This window comes from Tursiops truncatus, chromosome 11 (assembly GCF_011762595.2).
Source record: "Tursiops truncatus isolate mTurTru1 chromosome 11, mTurTru1.mat.Y, whole genome shotgun sequence".
Taxonomy (NCBI): domain Eukaryota; kingdom Metazoa; phylum Chordata; class Mammalia; order Artiodactyla; family Delphinidae; genus Tursiops; species Tursiops truncatus.
In genome coordinates this window covers 80,785,638-80,810,819 of record NC_047044.1, presented here as the reverse complement: position 1 = coordinate 80,810,819, position 25,182 = coordinate 80,785,638, and the positions used below count along the sequence as shown (strand labels likewise).

Genomic DNA, 25,182 nt, shown 5'->3' with positions numbered 1-25,182 from the left:
CTTGAACAAATCATAAAGTGAGTATGAAAAATAAAAATCTTTTCAAATTAATTTCAGAACATCGTTTGGCTAAGGCAAGAGGAACTGAGGGGCAGCTGAACTATAGTTTCTGATACACTATAGTTTCTTCACATTATCTGAAAAGTAACAAGAAAGGAGGGTGGCTCTGGAAACCTAGCAGAGGAGTCTGGAAATGCAGGAGCGGTGATCTTGGAAGGCAAATCTATGAAAAAGTGATGGCTTTTACAGCCAAAGGGAACAGGAGAAATACACTCAGGAAGAGAAGAGTGAAGCTGCAAAAACACAAGGTATGAGAAAGGATACAGCATTGGGGAAAACAAGGTTTGCTTATAGCTGCCGAGCAGTGTGAAGGTCAGGGCAGAGACAAGCCCGTCTCAGGGAATCCTCCTCCGGGGCTCCGTTAGGATGGGCTTCCAAGAATCAGAGAAGAGTCGGAGCGTTAAGATAAAAGGGAACCTTGAATCTCCAACAGGAAGATACCCTCCTTCTCCAATGATGAGTGGAGTGAGACAAATGGCTTAGTCTTAAACTAGAGGTAGAAAATGAGAGCAAACTAGCAAGGACAATGACCTAAAGTATTAGATTACAGGAAAAGCCAGCCTTCCAGGGGCGGACGGAGCACCTGAGTGATTCATACTTTGAACCAGCGCCCACTGAATCATATGACACCAAGTATCTGTGTATTATTACCTACTGGGTACAGAGCTGTTACCGCAGAGTTCCCTCAGATACAGTCAAATATCTAAAAGAAAAAAGGCAGCCACAAAACCTGAAGGTTTATCTTTGACAGATTAACCTCCCCTGACTGACAGAGGAATAAGGCTACCCAAGCTCGTGGCCGTGAAGCACCCCTGGGAACCAAGCTGTTTCACACGATCCCAGGGAAAGTTTGGGTCTCCCAGCCACAAGCATCTAATGCCTTTTTTTTTTTTTTTTTTTTTTGGATGTCTACTATGGGCAAACCTCTGTGCCTGGGAAACACACACAAAAAATAAATAAATAAAATCCTTCCCTTGAAGAGGTTATAATGCAAGAGCAGAGTCAAATATGTTTAATGGAAATACATTATGCCTATTATAAGTTAGCTACCATTTGTATAATGACTTAAAACACTTCTACATTTATTCTCTGGAAAGATTCCAAGCCTCACAAAGCCTTGTGTGGTAAGATTATTCTTGTTTTTATACAGCCCTGGTCTCAGCAGCCAATGACAGATGTCCTCTGAGACGCTAAGTGGCTGGGTGACCTACTTAAGATGACACAGCCAGCGAAAGTGCAGTTAAAACCCGGACCCCAAGCTTTTTTCTGTTACAAATGCTGATTTGTTGTCCCAGTTCGCTTTTGAAACTTTTTATCTTTATCATCCTACAGTGCACAAAGGAGTGTCTGTGGATCTCGATTTGCTTATCATCCCTACTCTGAACTCAGTGTGTCTCTTCCACCTGAGGAACAGTGGTTTTCTACAATTTAGGAAGGTTCTCGCCCCTATCTCTTTACATGTTGCCTCATCCTCATGCGCTCCAGCCTCTCCTTCTAGAATTCGATTAGATGCTGCTGGATCTTCTCAGTCCCTCCTCCAAGCTTTTAATGACTTGTTCAAACTTTCCTCTGCACTGCATTCTGGGTAATTTCCTCAGCTCTCTTTTCTATAACACTGTCTCCTCATTTTTATATAATAGCTAGTTCACGCTCTTTAGAACCTACATCTTCCCTTTCATATTGCCCATTCTTCCATTAGGCTCCTCTAGCCTCTTCTGTCTCTGAAATCATTTCCACACACTTACTGCACAGCGTCTGGCAAGGTGTTCCGGAGCACTTCGCATCTTGTTTGCCACAACTGCTGACTCTCCTTCATGTAGTTCTATGGTGAGTCCATCCTCGGTGGGAACTGTGTATAGTTGACAACACCTCACATGCCCAGGGCTGGGGGAGTGTCCCCACTGAGCACTGTTACGGGTGCTTCTAATGGGTGGTGTATCTCCCACAGCCTTCTTTCTGCTAATTTCTCCACCTGGGGAGACGTCTGGATCACTTATTCAAAGTGACCAATTTTGGGACTTCCCTCGTGGTGCAGTGGTTAAGAATCCACCTGCCAGTGCAGGGGACACGGGTTCGAGCCCTGGTCCGGGAAGATCCCACATGCTGCGGAGCAACTAAGCCCATGCGCTACAACTACTGAGCCTGCGCTCTAGAGCCCATGAGCCACAACTACTGAGCCCACACGCCACAACTACTGAAGCCCGTGCACCTAGAGCCCGTGCTCTGCAACAAGAGAGGCCACCGCAATGAGAAGCTTATGTACCGCAACGAAAAGTAGCCCCCGCTTGCTGCAACTAGAGAAAGCCCATGTGCAGCAACAAAGACCCAACACAGCCAAAAATTAATTAATTAATTTATTAATTTTTTTTTAAGTGACCAATTCCACTCAAAGGACATTTACTGTCCTCGTCACTCTCTCTGCAAGATGAAAATGCAATATTCTTGCATATTATTATAAGAACTGTGTAGAAAGTGCCTACCACAGAAAGTGAAACGTGGGAAACATGTACCAAACATTAGGCATCTCCCTTCTCCACTGCAGGGAGAGCACATCCCGAGTTGGGTCTGGGGCTCTAGCAAATCCCTTTGACTCTCTCTCTAGATCTGTATCCCTTATTAAACCTGCTTTTCATCATTGTGAGGAGGAATGCTTACACAGTATGTTCAAAATGAATGCTGTTTTTAAATTATTATTATAAGTATACACAAACTATGAAATTGATTTGCACAAGCTCTTAATTACTGGTTTTAGTTGTCTATGATTCTCTGCAAGTTCCATTAATCCTTCTCTTGTAACAGTTATAATCAGTCTCCTACTATGAACAATTTCTCAGTTGACAGTATGATGCTGTCTCTAAAATTATACCTACAAGGGAGTTCTAAGACAATTGGTAGTTATTAGATACCAGCCAAAGTGACATTTTAAAAGCTAAGCTAACACATCAGCGTCACCATCCTGGAGATTTTACAAAGATAAATTAAAGAGTTGATAATGAAACACTAACATTTATAGTACAACTCACATGGAAATATATAAACACGTATCATTCGGCCGTATTTACTGGTTTGAAAAGTGGCCTCTCACAGTTAATTACCAAGATTTCCTTTCAACACACAGACTATTGTCCAGCAAAACAAAACTTGAAACTATTCTTTCAGTATCAACCCTTCAACGTGTAAAAGAAGAAAAATGATGGGGATATTTTTGAAAGAATTTTCAGTGGACATATTTCTATTTGAAAGTTTCACGCTGAATAAAGTTCTAACATTCCTTATTTTAAGACACAAAAGTATCCCCAGTTGGATCACATAATATAAAGTAAGCATCTCTTTCTTACCTCGGAACTTCTTGGGAGGGTTGGCGAGGTCCCCCGCCTCTGGGTGCACCACACATCTGTCATCCACTAGCCTGGAAGGAAAAGCATGTTCACATGTTGACATCGTCATATTCACAAAGCGCTGACTGCACGTGGATACCGCATAAATATTTACAGAGTTTTAATACCATTCTTCACTCAGAAATGTTTGAAGAGTCATGGATTTGTAAAAGGATTTGGTTACGAGGACATGAATTAAAGCAGGGTTTATGAAATACAAAATTAAGAAACATTGTTAAGTGGTAGGAAACTGGTTAGAGAAATCATGATATAGACAAACCACGGAACACTGTAGAGCTAGTTACAATTCTATTCTTTAAAAGCACTGGCCTGCAAAACATGTATAATATGTTGTGAAAATAAGTGGGAACCAATCAATAAGGTATTGTATACATTTAAACACACACACACACACACACACACACACACACACACACACCCCTCTACACAGACACATATGATGAGGATTGGAACAGAGACACTAAAACATTAACAGTGGTCAGACTGCTCATAGGTTTTTGTTTTTGTTTTTGTTTTGCCGTACGCGGGCCTCTCACTGTTGTGGCTTCTCCCGTTGCGGAGCACAGTCTCCGGACGCGCAGGCTCAGCGGCCATGGCTCACGGGCAGAGGCGCTCCGCGGCATGTGGGATCTTCCCGGACCAGGGCACGAACTCGCGTCCCCTGCATCGGCAGGCGGACTCTCAACCACTGCGCCACCAGGGAAGCCCTGCCCATAGGTTTTATGTTCTTGTGTGTGTGCGTGTGTGTTGTTTTGTTTTGCTTTTATAAGGAATGTGTAAGCTTATGAGATCAGGCTTACAGAATGACCACACAGTGCGGTAAAGAGCACTCCTCCTGTGTTCAACCCTGGCTCGGTCACTTTCCAGCCAGGTGACTTTGAGCCTCCTTCTTTACACCTGCAAAACAAGGATAAGAGTACCCACCCCACAGCATTGTTAGGAGGATTAAATGATTTAACATCTGTAAAGTACCTAGTACAGTTTCCGGCATAGAGTAAGCCCTTATACAAGTGCTTAAAAGATAAATAAAATCAGGGACTTTCCCTGCCTTATTCCTCACCATACTGTCTGCCTCTAGAAAGGTGCCTACCACACAGTGAGTACTCAGCAAACATTACTCAAATGAATAAAGTACCTATCTAGTTACAAAAACATACCCCTATTAAAATATTCACGAGAAGCCAATTTCTAGGACAATTCCCAGAAAAGCTGAATCTCTGACCTGAGAGCCAGGAGGCGTGAATCTCCTGCTCACAGTAATATCTGACTAGCAAAAGACTCACTAATGTTCATTTTTTCCATTGATTAAGTGATGGAAGTAACTGGGGTTTTCTCCAGAATATTGTGACAATGCATGTGAATTAGTTCCAAATTTGTGAGCTTGTTTGAAGAGAGATGCCCCAGTTGTGACTTTGTTTTTTTAAAAAAAAAAAACATATTAATCGGACTCACTAGTATGCATTAACTCCAGCAAAAAGTAAACCCCGATTCGTGACCAACTGTCCCCTTGAACTAGGATGATTACACAAATCAAGATGAAACTTTTAGTTCTTGGGTTACAAAAGCAGCCACTTCCTAAATCACTGGATTTTTCTATGAGGTCCAATTTCCACAAAAAAAAAATGCTAATTTGATCAAGCAATATGCTTCTTTCTTTGATTTTTTAATATACTTCATTCACACTGGCTTACTAAAATGTGCTTCTATAGGAGCTGCCAAGCATGCAAGAAATTCCTTTTAAGAGTCTTTAAAATTGTTTTCCTAGAAACAGGAAGTCACATTGGGTCAAGAGAAAGCAAACCCAAACCTCCACAATATCCGATCAGGCTGTAACACTGAACGTGAAAGCCTCAGAGTCCTGAGAATGTCAAAACGTAGTATTTAAATTTTAAAAAATGCTGTGAGGGAAAGGTCAGCTTTTCTAATTAGTTAGGACACGTTAAGAATTCAAAACATAATAATCAAAAAAAAAAAAAAAAAAAACAGGGGTGCGGAGGGCAAAGCGACGAGAGATGCCCGCACAGAGGATCTGTGCCGACCGGCACTCACCAGCCCGAGAGGCTTGTCTGCTCACCCGCCGGGGCGGGCGGAGGCTGCGAGCTGAGGCTCGGTCTTTGGTGGGAGCGCAGGGAGAGGACTGGGGTTGGACGCGTGAACACAGCCTGCAGGGGGTTAGTGCACCACGGCTAGCCGGGAGGGAGTCCGGGGAAAAGTCTGGACCTGCTGAAGAGGCAAGAGACTTTTTCTTCCCTCTTTGTTTCCTGGTGCGCGAGGAGAGGGGATTAAGAGCGCTGCTTCAAGGAGCTCCAGAGACGGGCGCGAGCCGCGGCTAACAGCGCGGACCCCAGAGACGGGCATGAGACGCTAAGGCTGCTGCTGCCGCCACCAAGAAGCCTGTGTGCGAGCACAGGTCACTATCCACACCTCCCTTCCGGGGAGCCTGTGCAGGCCGCCACTGCCAGGGTCCCAGGATCCAGGGTCAACTCCTCCGGGAGAACGCATGGCGCGCCTCAGGCTGGTGCAACGTCCCACTGGCCTCTGCCGCCGCACGCTCGCCCCGCATTCGTACCCCTCCCTCGCCCCCTGCCTGAGTGAGCCAGAGACCCCGAATCAGCGTCTCCTTTAACCCCGTCCTATGTGAGCGAGGAACAGACGCCCTCCAGCGACCTACACGCAAAGGCAGAGCCAAATCCAAAGCTGAATCCCAGGAGCTGTGAGAACAAAGAAGAGAAATGGAAATCTCTCCCAGCAGCCTCAGGAGCAGCAGATTAAAGCTCCACAATCAACTTGATGTACCTGCATCTGTGGAATACATGAATAGACAACGGATCATCCCAAATTGAGGAGGTGGACTTTGAGAGCAAGATTTATGATGTTTTCCCCTTTTCCTCTTTTTGTGAGTGTGTATGTGTATGCTTCTGTGTGACATTTTGTCTGTATAGCTTTGCTTTCACCATTTGTCCTAGGGTTCTATCTGTCCGTTTTTTGGTTGATTTTTTGTTTGTTTATTTTGTTTTTACTTTTTTAAAAGATTTTTTCTTAATTATTTTTTATTTTAATAACTTTATTTTATTTTATCTTACTATATTTTATTTTCTTTTATCCTCTTTCTTTCTTTCTTTCTACTTTTTCTCCCTTTTATTCTGAGACATGTGGATGAAAGGCTCTTGGTGCTGCAGCCAGGAGTCACTGCTGTGCCTCTGAGGTGGGAGAGCCAACTTCAGACACTGGTCCACAAGAGACCTCCCAGCTCCACGTAATATCAAACGGTGAAAATCTCCCAGAGATCTCCATCTCAACACCAACACCCAGCTTCACTCAACGACCAGAAAGCTACAGTGCTGGACATCCTATGCCAAACAACTAGCAAGACAGGAACACAACCCCACCCATTAGCAGAGAGGCTGCCTAACATCATACTAAGTCCACAGACACCCAAAAACACACCACCAGACGTGGACCTGCCCACCAGAAAGACAAGATCCAGCCTCAACCACCAGAACACAGGCACAAGTCCCCTCCACCAGGAAGCCTACACAACCCACTGAACCAACTTTAGCCACTGAGGACAGACATCAAAAACAACCTGCAGCCTGCAAAAAGGAGACCCCAAACACAGTAAGATAAACAAAATGAGAAGACAGAAAAACACACAGCAGATGAAGGAGCAAGATAAAAACCCACCAGACCTAACAAATGAAGAGGAAATAGACAGTCTACCTGAAAAAGAATTCAGAATAATGATAGTAAAGATGATCCAAAATCGTGGAAACAGAATAGAGAAAATGCAAGAAACATTTAACAAAGACCTAGAAGAACTAAAGAGGAAACAAGCAACAATGAACAACACAATAAATGAAATTAAAAATACTCTAGAAGGGATCAATAGCAGAATAACTGAGGCAGAAGAACGGATAGTGACCTGGAAGATAAAATAGTGGAAATAACTACTGCAGAGCAGAATAAAGAAAAAAGAATGAAAAGAACCGAGGACAATCTCGGAGACCTCTGGGACAACATTAAACGCACCAACATTCGAATTATAGGGGTTCCAGAAGAAGAAGAGAAAAAGAAAGGGACTGAGAAGATATTTGAAGAGATTATAGTTGAAAACTTCCCTAATATGGGAAAGGAAATATTTAATCAAGTCCAGGAAGCACAGAGAGTCCCATACAGGATAAATCCAAGGAGAAACACGCCAAGACACATATTAATCAAACTGTCAAAAATTAAATACAAAGAAAACATATTAATAGCAGCAAGGGGGCTTCGCTGGTGGCGCACTGGTTGGGAGTCTGCCTGCTGATGCAGAGGACGCAGGTTCGTGCCCCAGTCCAGGAGGATCCCACATGCCGCAGAGCAGCTGGGCCCGTGAGCCGTGGCCGCTGGGCCTGTGCGTCCGGAGCCTGTGCTCTGCGGCGGGAGAGGCCACAGCAGTGAGAGGTCCGCATACCACAAATAAAAAAAAAGCACCAAGGGAAAAACAACAAATAACACACAAGGGAATCCCCATAAGGTTAACAGCTGATCTTTCAGCAGAAACTCTGCAAGCCAGAAGGGACTCGCAGGACATATTTAAAATGCTGAAGGAGAAACACCTACAACCAAGATTACTCTACCCAGCAAGGATCTCATTAACATTTGATGGAGAAATTAAAACATTTACAGACAAGCAAAAGCTGAGAGAGTTCAGCACCACCAAACCAGCTTTACAACAAATGCTAAAGGATCTTCTCTAGGCAAGGAACACAAGAGAAGGAAAAGACCTACAATAACAAACCCAAAACAATTAAAAAAATGGGAATAGGAACATACATGTCAATAATTACATTAAATGTAAATGGATTAAATGCTCCCACCAAAAGACACAGACAGGTTGAATGGATACAAAAACAAGACCCATATATATGCTGTCTGCAAGAGACCCACTTCAGACCTAGAGACACATACAGACTGAAAGTGAGGGGATGGAAAAAGATATTCCATGCAAATGGAAACCAAAGACAGCTGGAGTATCAATTCTCATATCAGACAAAATAGACTTAAAAATAAAGGCTATTAGAAGAGACAAAGAAGGACACTACATAATGATCAAGGAATCGATCCAAGAAGAAGATATAACAATTATAACTATTTATGCACCCAACATAGGAGCACCTCAACATAAGGCAAATACTAAGAGCCGTAAAAGGTGAAATCGACAGTAACACATTCATAGTAGGGGACTTTAACACCCCACTTTCACCAATGGACAGAACATACAAAATGAAAATAAATAAGGAAACACATGCTTTAAATGATACATTAAACAAGATGGACTTAATTGATATTTATAGGACATTCCATCCAAAAATAACAGAATACACGTTTTTCTCAAGTGCTCATGGAACATTCTCCAGGATAGATCACATCTTGGGTCACAAATCAAGCCTTGGTAAATTTAAGAGAATTGAAATTGTATCAAGTATCTTTTCTGACCACAATGCTATGAGACAAGATATCAACTACCGGAAAAGATCTGTAAAAAATACAAACACATAGAGGCTAAACAATACACTACTTAATAACAAAGTGATCACTGAAGAAATCAAAGAGGAAATCAAAACATACCTAGAAACAAATGACAATGGAGACACGACAACCCAAAACCTATGGGATGCAGCAAAAGCAGTTCTGAGAGGGAAGTTTATAGCCATACAATCCTACCTTAAGAAACAGGAAACATCTCGAATAAACAACCTAAACTTGCACCTAAAGCAATTAGAGAAAGAAGAACAAAAACGCCCAAAGTTAGCAGAAGGAAAGAAATCATAAAGATCAGATCAGAAATGAATGACAAAGAAATGAAGGAAACAATAGCAAAGATCAATAAAACTAAAAGCTGGTTCTTTGAGAAGATAAACAAAATTGATAAACCATTAGCCAGACTCATCAAGAAAAAAGGGAGAAGACTCAAATCAATAGAATTAGAAATGAAGAAGGAGAAGTAACAACTGACACTGCAGAAATACAAAAGACAATGAGAGATTACTACAAGCAACTCTATGCCAATAAAATGGACAACCAGAAAGAAATGGACAAATTCTTACAAATGCACAACATGCCAAGAATGAATCAGGAAGTAATAGAAAATATGAACACACCAATCACAAGCACTGAAATGGAAACTGTGATTAAAAATCTTCCAACAAACAAAAGCCCAGGACCAAATGGCTTCACAGGCGAATTCTATCAAACGTTTAGAGAAGAGCTAACACCTATCCTTCTCAAACTCTTCCAAAATACAGCAGAGGGAGGAACACTCCCAAACTCATTCTACGAAGCCACCATCACCCTGATACCAAAACAAGACAAGGATGTCACAAAGAAAGAAAACTACAGGCCAATATCACTGATGAACATAGATGCAAAAATCCTCAACAAACCACTAGCAAACAGAATCCAACAGCACAATAAAAGGATCATACACCATGATCAAGTGGGGTTTAGTCCAGGAATGCAAGGATTCTTCAATATATGCAAATCAATCAATATGATACACCATATTAACCAATTGAAGGAGAAAAACCATATGGTCATCTAAATAGATGCACAAAAAGCTTTCAACAAAATTCAACACCCATTTATGATAAAAACCCTCCAGAAAGTAGGCACAGAGGGAACTTTCCTCAACATAATAAAGGCCATAGATGACAAACCCACAGCCAACATCGTCCTCAATGGTGAAAAACTGAAAGCATTTCCACTAAGATCAGGAACAAGACAAGTTTGCCCACTCTCACCACTCTTATTCAACATAGTTTTGGAAGTTTTAGCCACAGCAATCAGAGAAGAAAAGGAAATAAAAGGAATCCAAATTGGAAAAGAAGAAGTAAAACTGTCACTGTTTGCAGATGACATGATACTATACATAGAGAATCCTAAAGATGCTACCAGAAAACTACTAGAGCTAATTAATGAATTTGGTAAAGTAGCAGCATACAAAATTAATGCACAGAAAATCTGGCATTCCTATACACTAATGATGAAAAATCTGAAAGTGAAATCAAGAAAACACTCCCATTTACCACTGCAACAAAAAGAATAAAATACTAGGAATAAACCTACCTAAGGAGACAAAAGACCTGTATGCAGAAAATTATAGGACACTGATGAAAGAAATTAAAGATGATACAAATAGATGGAGAGATATACCATGTTCTTGGATTGGAAGAATCAACATTGTGAAAATGACTCTACTACCCAAAGCAATCTACAGATTCAATGCAATCCCTATCAAACTGCCACTGGCATTTTTCACAGAACTAGAACAAAAAATTTCACAATTTGTATGGAAACACAAATGACCCCGAATAGCCAAAGCAATCTAGAGAACGAAAAACGGAGCTGGAGGAATCAGGCTCCCTGACTTCAGACTATACTACAAAGCTACAGTGATCAAGACAATATGGTACTGGCACAAAAACAGAAATATAGATCAATGGAACAGGATAGAAAGCCCAGAGTTAAACCCATGCACATATGGTCACCTTATCTTTGATAAAGGATGCAGGAATGTACAGTGGAGAAAGGACAGCCTCTTCTATAAGTGGTGCTGGGAAAACTGGACAGCTACATGTAAAAGTATGAGATTAGAACACTCCCTAACACCATACACAAAAATAAGCTCAAAATGGAATTAAAGACCTAAATGTAAGGCCAGAAACTATCAAACTCTTAGAGGAAAACATAGGCAGAACACTCTATGACATAAATCACAGCAAGATCCTTTTTGACCCACCTCCTAGAGAAATGGAAATAAAAACAAAAATAAACAAATGGGACCTAATAAAACTTCAAAGCTTTTGCATAACAAAGGAAACCATAAATTAAACCAAAAGCCAACCCTCAGAATGGGAGAAAATATTTGGAAATGAAGGAACTGACAAAGGATTAATCTCCAAAATTTACATGCAGCTCAATAACAAAAAAACAAACAACCCAATCCAAAAACGGGCAGAAGACCTAAATAGACATTTCTCCAAAGAAGATATACAGACTGCCAACAAACACATGACAGAATGCTCAACATCATTAATCATTAGAGAAATGCAAATCAAAACTACAATGAGATATCATCTCACACCATTCCGAATGGCCATCATAAAAAAATCTACAAACAATAAATGCTGGAGAGGGTGTGGAGAAAAGGGAACACTCTTGCACTGCTGGTGGGAATGTGAATTGGTACAGCCACTATGGAGAACAGTATGGAGGTTCCTTAAAAAACTAAAAATACAACTACCATATGACCCAGCCATCCCACTACTGGGCATATACCCTGAGAAAACCATAATTCACCAAGAGTCATGTACCAAAATGTTCATTGCAGCTCTATTTACAATAGCCAGGAGATGGAAATATCCTAAGTGTCCATCATCGGATGAATGGATAAAGAAGATGTGGCACATATATACAATGGAATATTACTCAGCCATAAAAAGAAACGAAATTGAGCTATTTGTAGTGAGGTGGATGGACCTAGAGTCTGTCATACAGAGTGAAGTAAGTCAGAAAGAGAAAGACAAATACCGTATGCTAACACATATATATGGAATCTTAGGGAAAAAAATGTCATGAAGAACCTAGGGGTAAGACAGGAATAAAGACACAGACCTACTAGAGAATGGACTTGAAGATATGGGGAGGGGGAAGGGTAAGCTGGGACAAAGTGAGAGAGTGGCATGGACATATATACACTACCAAACGTAAAATAGATAGCTACTGGGAAGCAGCCACATAGCACAGGGATATCAGCTCGGTGCTTTGTGACCACCTAGAGGGGTGGGATAGGGAGGGCGGGAGGTAGGGAGACGCAAGAGGGAAGAGATATGGGAACATATGTATATGTATAACTGAATAACTCTGTTATAAAGAAGAAACTAGCACACCATTGTAAAGCAATTATACTCCAATAAAGATGTAAAAAAACAACAAAAAAACACATAGTCTCATTTAGAGCGCATAAAAATTATATTAAAAGCGCCATGGGTATTTTACATATTCTTAGTGCCTGCCAATCCCACAGAAATGCAGGCTCCCCTAGAATGCCCCGAAGAGTCCTCACCTGCATGGGCTAGCCACCAAGAGGAATGGGAAAAACTAAAGCCATCAATCAGGTCACAGTGCATTTATGTAAACATTTATGCCTATTCTCAAATATCTGATAGCCCAGAGAAAAACACAGTAATTAAGTGTGCCTTCAGTTCTAAGAATCTGTCCTATCCCTTATAAACAAAGGTCTGTGAAAATTATAAAGAAAGTCATCTCATCATGCAGACTTAAAGAACTGGAGCTGAGTTTAGAGAGAAGGGGAGAAAGGGAAGGTTAGGATTAAATGGGTGAGAAAAGAAACAAGGAGTGTGAATCTGTTATAAAAACATATATGATCACTGATGCTAAACGTCAAACAGGATTTTACTGCACAACTTCTATAATATCTACAAGAGCATCTTCTTGAATACCTCCAGGGCCAGAGTATTCACCACTTACCACCTTTCTGCCAGTACTAATATTAGAAATCTGTTGTATAGGTCTTTTTCCCATCCCAGTACTTACATTTTCTTATGACCGCTTGCTTAATTGTCTGATCTTCCAATAAATTGTAACTCCGTGAAGTCAGAAACTAAATCCAACTTGTTTACCATTATATCCTTGGCATCCGCTAGAATGTGTTATATATAGTAGCCACTTAATAAACATTTGTTAAATAAATCAACGAAAAAATGAGACTTGCTTTCCCAAATATCTTTCCCTTTTTGATCTCAGTTCTTTCTTCTGGAACTACATAGACTAAGTTTTCTTTTTCTGGAATGAACAAGACTGTTTCTCTCCAGTTCTTCCTCATATGGATATTTACCAAGGAACTCAACATCCTTTCATACACCCAAGTGTCAACATCCCCCTTAAATGTGATCCTGGAAGCTATTCACATGAGTCCAGATGTGCCCCCAACAAGTGCAGGGGTCAGGGGACCGTTACCTCTTTCTTTCTGACACTACGCTTACAGTTATGCAACCTAAGATTGCAGTAGCTTCCGTGGCAGTCAAACCCACCTCTGACATTCATTGGGCTTACAGCTAAACGATTCCAAGTTTTTTTCGTATGTACTACTGATAAGCCAGGCTTTCCCATCCACCACTGGGGCAGTTAACTTTTACAACTTAGGAATAAGAATTGACAATTGAATAGGGACATATATAAAGATCAACCTTTGGCCTAAGAACAGAAATCCTCTGAAAACCATCTATTCCATCCCTAAGTCATTTAAATACCCTCTCATGATTACCGCCCATTTTTCTCACTGATAAACAATGTTTCCCACATTCGGCTCATTGGCTGAATCGTATATATATAGGAGGTAATCATAAGAAGTTTCTTTGGTCCAGATCTAACAAAACAAAATTTCTGGGGATAAGGTCTAAGAATCTGTATTTTTTAAAGGCTCTCCAAACTTTCTTGAATGGATTACGAGTACCTGCTTTCCCAGAGTACCCAAGGGTCTCCTCTGTAAGACAACTTATCACACACTCCATCAAGATTTCTTATATAAGCATATTTCACTAGCACCAAAAATTATAAGTTCCATGAGAGTCAGTGCATTCCTGTTCTGCTCACCATAATATGCCCAAATCTAAGTATTAGGCCTCAAACATGGAAGATGCTAAATAATTATTAATTGAGTGAATGACTGAGTCACTTTTTGAATAAGTGAGTAAATCAGTCATGGTATTTTTGGTAGATCACAGAAACATTAAAAAAAAAACCTGGAACTAACAAATGGTTACCTAATAGTAGATGGAAGAAGGGGTAGGAAATATTCCCCATCCAGACATGTCTCAGAAAGTTATCAAAAATGTCAAATCCTGAGAAGGGTCAAGATAGCCTGCTCTAAATAACAATATCTTATATAGCACCTTTCAACCCAATCTATCAGTGCACTTTAATGGGCTAAATTAAATGCAGCTAATGGGGTGCATTTATTTTCCCGTCTGAATCAGCAACTAAGCCAAACAGGCAATTCTAAGCGATAGCTTAAAATTCTCAACCTGTCACTGAAACTCAACTAACGTAAAATCTGTTTTCCTTCATATCTATCTTTTCTTCATAAGGTCATAGCTGTAAATTATTTGGTCCCTGCAATTGACAAGAAAAAAATCATTCAACAATTAGACCTTCCAAGGTATCTATAAGGAGATTTCATTAGCTCCTTTGAAGATTTCATACATAAATATAAATCAAAAATATATGTGAATCAAATTTTAACTGGACAGATATGCCCCCTAGAGAAATCTTGCAAATGTGCATATGGAGACATGTACAAGAGTGATAGCAAACACTGGAAAAACCCAAATGTCCATCAGTAATAGTAGCATGGATAAATAAATTATGACAAATGAATGATTTCATACAAAAGATAACTATTTTTTAATAGCTAGCTAGTGGGAAGCAGGCGCATAGCACAGGGAGATCAGCTCAGTGCTTTGTGTCCTCCTAGAGGGGTGGGATAGGGAGGGTGGGAGGGAGATGCAAGAGGGTGGGGATATATGTATACATATAGCTGATTCACTTTGTTGTACAGCAGAAACTAACACAACATTGTAAAGCAATTATACTCCAATTTTTTTTTAATTTTAAAACTTTACTTCTCTAAAAACATGGTTACCATGCTTTGTACACAACAGCACATTTACTAGATAATACTCATTCCAGAATCACTGTCTAAACCAAACAAATAAGTGGGGGTATATGGGCACATAAGGCAGATGACACACAGTTTTAAAATAATTTTCAGAGCCAGAATTGGTAAGTTGGGCAGAAAAGCAGTAAAGCAATCCTTATATGGATACATGAAAATTATATGCAAACTAGAAAATGAGCATATGTTTTAAATAAATCAGGTTAGATTTAATCAGGCACTACAATGAATGGAAATTGATTATATTCCTTTTGATTCCAAATTTCCACTTTATTGGAAAATCTAGTAACCATTACAGCTTCTAGCTGAGGGACAAAAGGACAGACAGTCCTTTAACATCCAATAAAGATGTTAAAAAGAAAGATAACTATTTTTTAAAGTGAATAAATTGCAGCTGCACGCAACAGCACTGAAAATCTCACAGACATAAAGTTGAGCTAAAAAAAAGGAAGTCCCAAATGTTATATAATTCCATTTATATAGACAGCATAAGTAGGCAAAACTAAACAGCATATATTTTAGGAACACACATGGAGTGTAAATAAATTATTGTATAAAAATACATGGCTTTCAGATTTGTAAGTAGATTTCCAAAAGAAAGCAAATTATTCTTTGGTCTCCAGTCTTGCGTTATTCCACCAACTGCCAAGAAAATGTCATGAGATAGGTAAAATATGCTAGTCATATATTTTTCCTCATGAAGCCATAAACGGTATTTCTACCTTGAATACTTTTTAAAAGTAAGTGTGCTATCTTCCTGATATATGCCTACCACATATATCTGATATTTGTACAATTAAGTGATATAATTCATTTCTAATATCGATACAATGGCACTGAAGCATATTTAAAGAAAATGAATTTGAGGGGAGAGAGAAGGTGGGGAATCCACAGTGGGTATTATTAAAAACTATTGGTAAGAAAGGGGGCTAATATTGTGGCCAGGTTCATAAGTAGGGTGGAATTGCCTTTACAGCACTTTCAGGACTGTCACAAATCACTTTATCCCTAACTCTAGGATTTTTACCCTGCTGGCCATATGCATTTCTCCCTTAGCTGCAGTCTTCTGACTTCTTAGCAAAACTGTCCATCACTGCACACAACCCTACCACCCACCATCACCACAACCCTGGCACATCAGTCAAACCTCTCCTTCACCTTCATGTAGAAGTAGTACTAGAGTAGAAGAAAAAAAAAAAAAAATTGAGCTCTCTAATCCTTGGTCTGCCATTCCATAACCAGCTGTGTTTATGCTAGCCACTTAACCTCTCTGCGCCTCATTATCTAAATGCGGCAGCTGTGATCTCACAAATTCCTTCTATTTCTGTGCTTTTTCATTTCTCTGATCCTGTATTATAATCAAGTTTGGCTTGTGGTATCATCTTCCAACAGCAAATTCTGACTTTATAATATTTTATACATTGTAGTTTGAAAGTTTAACTGTTTAGAATCAATTTTTTTAAGTTTATTCATTACTTTATCATTCCAAGCAAAGTGCTGGTATGTGATTTTTGTTCCATTCATTCACCATAACGACCATAGTCTCAGAACACAGTATTTTAGCATCTTAAGGTGTTGCCATTTAGTAATAGGGACCTTTTTTTACTGACCAGTACTCAAGCTGCCTAAGTACGGAGCCAACCTCCAGGCCTGTAGATTCTTGTTTGTAAGCCAATTAATCTGGCTCATAATTCAGAGCATCTTAACAGGAAATGCTAGGTTCTACAAATGTCCAATTCCATACCTTAGGTCTGATAGGTCCTGTGGACACACCCCTGCACAAGGCCATAAACAATTCTAATCACACAAAGAGGGAAGTAATTTCATTGTAAAACTTTCTGCCAAAAAGTATTCTAACTTGTAAATGCAAAACAGATGCAACACAGAAAATTCACTCATAGCTGTAACTCATATTTTGTCTCTGATGACAAGTAGAGTTAAATTCCCTTTTGCCATTGGAAATATGAGATTTTTAAAAGTTAAACCAATAAGGTTTAACATTATCTTCTCTTTTTAGATTTCTTATTTCAATAATATATCTTTATTAGAACAAATATTTTAAGTTTAAATATTAAAAGTATATTTAATTCCATGTGCAAGTTTTTCAACCATGCACAGGTTTGTTGCTGCTAATATTTCTAAAATTGGTTCCTTCCAAAGCTGAAATTGTGCTTGCTCTTTAGGTATTTAAAATGCTTCCAGTTGTTCTTCCATGAACGATAAAACTAATCTAAACCACATATAAATGACTCAAAGACCTTTAAACAAAATGGGTATCATAAGGACTACAAACGGAACGCTGTCACTCACATGTTAACTTTTTTTAGAAATCACCACAAGAAGCCATCATTTTGTGAAACAATTTTTTTATTTTATTTATTTATACAGCAGGTTCTTATTATCTATTTTATACATATTAGTGTATATATGTCAATCCCAATCTCCCAATTCATCCCACCACCACTACCATCAGCACCCCCCCTCTTTCCCCCCTTGGTGTCCACACATTTCTTCGATATGTTTGCGTCTGTATTATATTCAGAGTATGGATGCTAGTGAAACTTGGGGGAAAAAGACTAAGAGTTACACATTGCCTTTCAAAGAGAAGCATGTATATCTGACCATGACTTCAGACAGGATTTACCTGTATATTTTGAAAGCTTAAAGTCCTAATCCAGCCAAAGAAAGCAATCTGATTTTTTCTTCTAGGATTTTCCTTCTCCACCTAATAACTTCCTTTCCTTGATCCTCTCTACCCTGCCTGCTCAACTTCTTTGAACCCAATACTATTGCAAGTCAGTATGTGCAGCATTTTGTTCTAGCTGGTCCATTACTGTTCTCGTGAAAGTCAACGCATTTGTAAAGTGTCTTTCTCAGGATATGAATGGGCATCTATACCAGTTGAGATCACTTATTTAGTGATGGCTAAGGTGACCTTAACTACTACCAGTTCTCAATTATCTGCAGAGAGCTAGAAAATCAATGGCACTGGTAAAAGTGACACACTAGGCAAAGTTCAAGTCCAGAACTTTGCTACTACTACTACTACCACCACCAGACTGTCATTCCTATCTGAGCTTTTGCCACATGGTTGGCACCAACTTTCTCAGGAAAAAAGGCTGTAAAATGGGGAACTCACCTAGGTACACTCTCTTGTTCCAAGAATAGACACCTCCCTGGCCCCAGGTTTCTGCCTGGCTTTGGTCACTTCCTCACATTTCCACATAGTTGTTTTTTATATTTTGTCCAGAATTTATAGTAGTTATACTGAAGATTAAATTCAAGAAATATAAGTTCAAATATTTTACAAATTACTAATAAGACAACGCAACAAACTGCTATGCATGTATCAGCAAAAACAACAATAAACATATTGTTAATTACCAACTAAAAATATAACTATTATGAATGGTTAAAGACATTAAAGATAATTTTCTTAAAAGAGCAAAGAGTAAGAGCCCATCAAAAATGGGCAGACAGATTTGATAAAGAATTTCTAGAAATGAAAAATAATTGTTTAAGTAGGTGGATTTAAGACAGTAAATTTGACACAGCTAATTAATAATCTCTAGAGCCCACGAGCCACAACTACTGAAGGCCGTGCACCTAGAGCCCGTGCTCCACAAGAGAAGCCCCCGCTCACCGCAACTAGAGAAAGCCCGCGTGCAGCAACGAAGACCCAACGCAGCCAAAAATTAATTAATTAATTAATTTTTAAGAAAAAAGAAATGGGAAGGAAAAAACTGTTAAACATGTGAATAAATTTAAATAAATGTTGTTGGTATAAAAGAATAATAATGACTAACGTGAGTCTTTAAACGTACAGTACTACATACCAGACATCTGCATATAAGTAGAAAGGGAGTGATCAGAGTTAAATAGTTCCATGGCTCTGAATTGTACAGGAATGAGTTAAAATATCAATTAACTTTATACTTTGCTGAGTGTACAAAGTATAATTTTAAAAGAAAATACTGAAACAACAGAAATAGTATATAAATACAAAGCCAATAGAGAAAGATGAATGGAACAAGAAGAAAAATAAGAAAAACTTCAGTCGATCCAAAAAGAATTAAGAGAGAAGAAAAATCAGGGCAAGTCATGATTAATATAAAGGCACAAATTAAGAGGGTAGGAATAAGTCAATATTCATCATAATATATTTAATTTTTAACATCACTTCAAAGCCAGATTTAAAGAAGAAAAAAGAGATTTCCAGACTGGATGAAAAAATCCAACCATATGCTATTGACTAGAGCCATACCTATAACATATGGACAGAAAAAAGCACAACAAAGAAAAAACTTTCAAAAGAAAGTTATGGTAGCAGTGATAATATCAGAAAAATAGACTTTAAGGCAAAAAAAAAAAAACATTATTCAGGACAAATAAGGCCATTAAATATAAGTGTTTCAGTTCTCTAAGAATATATAACAATTCTAAATTTAAATGTAACAGCTCCAAATTATGCAAAACAAAATTTATAGAACTAGAAGGAGAAATTAACAAAGACATTATCAGAGTAGGAGATTTCAACACACTTCTCAATTACTGATAGGGCAAACAGATAAAATGCAGTAAGGATACACGCTTTGAAACCCATAATTAACAAGCCTGATCTAACGGACATATATAAAACATATAACTTCTCATGGAAATGTATAAAACTCAACAACTGGAGAAAATATTTTCTTTTTGAGCATATACAGAACATTAATACACCAGTTCCCTCAATTCTTTTCAGATTATATGGTTTCCTTATCCCTACTATATTTCTAAAATATAGCTTAAATTCACAAGGTTTTAAGAAATTCTCTTGGTTCACGTTGCACTTATGTTTAGCTTAAAACCCCATACTCATCCATCCTCTAGAGGCTTAGGGTCTCCTTCTATGATCCCACCATATTTGATATACACCCTTTCAAGCTGTTATCTACTGTATGATACCTTTAGCTCCATGTCTCTAACAAAAACAGTGAGCTCCTTGGGGACTGCAGCAGTATATTTTTAATCTTCATATTCTCAATACCTAGCACAGTGACTGGCATGTAGTCAGTACATAAAAATAATTGTTGAATGAATGAACTTCCATACTTCAATGGACAAAATGAGGCTGATGAAAATGCAGCAGGAAGAACATAGGAAGAAAAGATGAATTAAGTACGTAATAATGATAAGACCGTTCCTCCCTGGCTCATGCCCTCAGCAAGCCATAAAGTAACATTTAACTATATATTCTAGAAGTGAATGGCTAAAAGAGACCTCAAAAAATAATCCAGTCAGTAGGAACTCCTAGGCAGAACAGAACATAATTTAGCCAGAAACATTTCTTTCCTTTGAAATCGTCAGAGTACAATGCAATCGGCGATTAGTTTTATAGCTGTAAGGACCTGCCTTCTCCCTGTTCTTTTAAGTATGCTGCCTTCTTCAAAAAGAGATGAATATGAGAACCAAATACCACTTCCTGGCTAATCAGACACAAAAGAGAAACGTACCTAGGAGGAAACAGTTGGCAAGAGAAGTTCCCCGGCCAGAAAAACTTCTGGCAACTATAGACCAATTTCCACAATTATTAGCACGAGAAACGAGACTTTTTTTTCCAGGAAGTTGGATGGTATAAAAGTTACCTCATTAAAGCTACAAGCAGATGACTGAGTCAATAAGAACTGGGACATTTCTAAGATCTACCAGAAAAGGGGAGAGGTAAAAACTCTTGTTACAAAACAAAACAAAACAAAAAAACTTCACACTCTCACATAATTCCCTCGGAGACATAGCTTCCAACATTTAATTAACAGTGGCTAAATGTGTATAAGTATGGGTTTAAAAACACAGATGTCATTCTAAAGTCACACCTGTAATTGGTATGGATGGAATCAATGGGCATAAAACCCTCTTTTAAGTCATTTCTGTGCACAAAGAGAATAATCCCAGACTTATTTGTGTTATTGGCAAGGGTCTAATTGTAGCTGAAATGACATATATACCCTCTTCTGCAGTGTTTTAATTAAGGAACAGAGCCTTCTCTTTCTGGGATGAAGTGAATGAATCCTTACCCGAAAATAATGAAGCAACACACATGATCTCTAAAAGCAGAGCCAACTGAGGGTAAAATCAAAGGTAAACAAAAACAAGCAGAAAAGTCTGATAACTGAAAAGAGCCGCACATATATATGCTAAATTAAATGATTTCTCTTGCTTCCAGATTGGGCAAAATTTTTTTCCAACCCCTGGAAAAAACAGAAATAGTACTACTATTAAAGTAGAATTTGTAATCAATCCTAGGTAATGAATTTATCTATTGATATAAATGCATGCAGATCCCTAATCCTCCAGACAGCGATCACCAAACCACAAATAAATATTCCCAAAGAGACATATTGGCTTCTACCAGATTAGGACAAAAATGGGATAATATAAATTTAACAATACACGTTTCCTTTTAAGATTCTAGTATCACAACTGTATCTACTCCATATAAATGTGTGATGTTGGGAAGTTATTTCTCCGGCCTACCTATAAAATTGAGATAACTCTAGTACTAACTTCATAGAGCTGGTTTGAAAAACAACTGATTTGACGATGCAAAATGCCCAGTACAAAGTTAACATTCAATAAAGGTTAGCCATCATCATCATCAATGTTATTTATTATAAATGCCCAGCACAAAGTACATTCTCAATAATTATTAGGGTTCATCATTTTCATCCCTGTTATCTATTATTACCACTTAATTGTTGAAAGAAGTTCAGCAGTAAGGTAATCATTTCAGAAAAAATGAAATCTCTTCATGAGGAAATTCATTCATTCGACAAACACTGACTGCACAGCTATGATGTGCCAGGCATTGTTCTAGGAGCAAACAAAACCAACACTCTGGCAGGGAGTAGTAAGAAGGAGACAAGAAACAATAAACATAATAAATCCATAAATTACATAGTGTGCTAAGGGATACGTGCTATCTAAAAAAAAGGAAACATAAAACATAGCAAAAGACACAAAGGAGGTGAGGGAGCTACCTAAGATAACTGCATTCCAGGCAGAAGGAACAGCCAGTGCAAAGACCCTACGGTGGGAGCATGTTTGCAGTGCTTGAGCACGTGCAAGGAAGCCAATACACCTGACGGGAGTGAGAAGAAGATGAGCGATTGGAAAGGTCAGAAAAGCCAGGGAATGGAAGGCCAGATCCTATAGGACCTCCTACGTATAGTAATGACTCTGGCTTTTAGTATGCATGAGATAGTATGTGCCCCTGAAAGGCTTGGAGCAGAGAAAAGTCAACATGATCTGGCTTCTACGTAAAAAGCTCCCTCTGCTTTGCTGAGCTGAGAATAGTCAGGGAGACAGAGGTAGGGAGCTCACTGTGGAAATGAGCACAGGAACCCAGGTGAGAAAAGTGAGGGTCCATATGTGTCGCATGCAAACTATCAATATCCTAACGAAGAAGAAGAGAAGATATGTCAGGAGAGATGTGAATACCTATTGTCTCTTTAAGGGCCATTATATTGGTTTTCAGGTAGAATTTTACACATTATTTATAACTAATATCAGTATAATATATAGATTTACCATAGAGTGTTACAGCAATTAGTGTTGTAGCAATATAGTATTTACCATAAATAAGTACTTCAGAATCAAAAAAACCAGACAATGTCTGACACAGAGTAAATACTTAATAATCACTTACTTAATTCTGTAAATTAACTTATTCAACTTCTTGGTGGAAAATGTTCTTCAAACATGATTTTTAATAGGAAAAAATCTGATTTAGACCTCCTGCTCATGAAGCACACCGTTAAACACTGTTGCGTGCTGTTACACATTAATTTACATTTGTTCATCCTTTCATTAAACACAGACAACTGGCACACTAGGTTCCAACTGAGTCTCTAAACTAAGAGACTCAGGGAAAAAAAAAGTCTAAAGGTGTGGAAAAATTCCAAATAAGTTCGCATTGACTTACTAAACATGAAAAGAAGTTCAGGATGAGGATCCGAACATACTAAAAATCTAAGTTTCAAAAGTTAGCACTGGGGCTTCCCTGGTGGCGCAGTGGTTGAGAGTCCGCCTGCCGATGCAGGGGATGTGAGTTCGTGCCCCGGTCCGGGAGAATCCCACGTGTCGCGGAGCGGCTGGGCCCGTGAGCCATGGCCGCTGGGCCTGCGCATCCGGAGCCTGTGCTCCGCAGCGGGAGAGGCCACAACGGTGAGAGGTCCGCGTACCGCAAAAAAAAAAAAAAAAAAAGTTAGCACTGCATCAAGGATTTAATAGTCTCCTGCTCAGCACGGGTTCACAATGAACCAAAAGAAAATTAAGAACATTATGCATTTCAAAATTAAACCATCTTAACTTATCAAAATATATCTTAAGATTTTAAATGCATTTGAATCTTCCTCAACAAGTTATTCTCAAACTTGCATGATAATTACAGAAAGAAAACATTCCTCTTCTCCTTAAAAAAAAATGCATTATTGGAAAGTCAATGTTGAACAGAATATATGTCAAAGAAAGAATCATTGAAATTATAATTGAAGCAACTTAAATGTCCATTGACGGATGAATGGATAAAGAAGATGTAGTACATATATACAATGGAATACTACTCAGGCATAAAAAGGAATGAAATAATGCCACCTGCAGGACATGGATGGACCTAGAGTTGTCATATTGAGTGAAGTAAGTCAGACAGAGAAAGGCAAACATTGTATGATATCACTTCTATGTGGAGTCTAAAAGAAAATGGTACAAATGAACTTATTTACAAAACAGAAGTAGAGTCACAGATGTAGAAAACAAACTTACAGTTACCAAAGGGGGGAGGGATAAACTGGGAAACTGGGACTGACATATACATACTACTAGATATAAAATAGATAACTAATAAGGACCTACTATATAGCACAGGGAACACTACTCAATACCCTATATGGGAAAAGAATCTAAAAAAGAATGGATACATGTATATGTATAACTGATTCACTTTGCTGTACAGCAGAAACTAACACAACATTGTAAATCAACTATACTCCAATAAAAATTAATTTTAAAAAAGAAATTATAATTGAAATAAATACATAGAATAGTATTTCAAACAATACCCTCATATTCTAAAGCATTTCCTTCCCCACCCAGAGCCAACTGCACTGCTTCCATTTGTGAGCCCTGCCGAGCACAGTGTGCTCAGCACAGGCTGATACCCTTCTGGAGGCACCAGAGGGCCAATAAGAAGCCAAAGCTAGAACACGATGTCACGTACCGCAAATCCAAATCACTGCCTCTGCAATCTGAAGACAGAAGCTCTCTCTGATTTATAACAGGTTTCACAAGGTTCCTATTAATGCTCGCCTAGTTAATGTTGGTATTTATTCTCTTCATTCTTAAAAATTCTGTAAGAAAGATAGGAGTCTTTCTTCTGAGGACGTAAGCGCGTTTGGTGATATCCAGAAAACCAGTTGCTCAGTAAGGGACCCATTGACATCCTAAGACCACAATAGCAACCTTAGATTGAACTAATTATATATAATAGGTGCTTCAGACATATGTTACTTTTTATCCTGCCACTTACCCTTTTAGGAACTTCCATTTCCCACTTAAAACTCTTAGGACAGCTTAAGAACCAAAAGGACTCCTTTACGGTAAGAGACCTAGGCTGGGGGCTTCCCTGGTGGCGCAGTGGTTGAGAATCTGCCTGCTAATGCAGGGGACACGGGTTCGAGCCCCGGTCTGAGAGGGTCCCACATGCCACGGAGCAACTAGGCCCGTGAGCCACAACTACTGATCCTGCGCGCCTGGAGCCTGTGCTCCGCAACAAGAGAGGCCGCGATAGTGAGAGGCGCGCGATGAAGAGTGGCCCCCGCTTGCCACAACTAGAGAAAGCCCTCGCACAGAAACGAAGACCCAACACAGCAAAAAATAAAAATATATTTAAGAAAAAAAAAGAAGAGACCTAGGCTGGCGCTTCTTTCTCCCATCCCCCCAGACACAGTA

At 39.0% G+C, this 25,182-nt stretch overlaps 1 protein-coding gene across 4 annotated transcripts in view; it reads right to left on the bottom strand.

Moving 5' to 3' along the window:
- Positions 1-25,182, bottom strand: part of ITPR2 (inositol 1,4,5-trisphosphate receptor type 2) — a 533,856-nt gene that overhangs the window by 484,656 nt on the left and 24,018 nt on the right. For all 4 annotated transcript variants that reach the window (XR_012324486.1, XM_019936326.3, XM_033866983.2 and 1 more), the window contains exon 2: positions 3,399-3,469. Coding sequence is in view for 3 of the 4 variants with exons in the window: in XM_019936326.3 (XP_019791885.2) it covers positions 3,399-3,469 (71 nt within the window). In the remaining variant the exon portion in view is untranslated. The remainder of the gene's footprint in view (positions 1-3,398; positions 3,470-25,182) is intronic.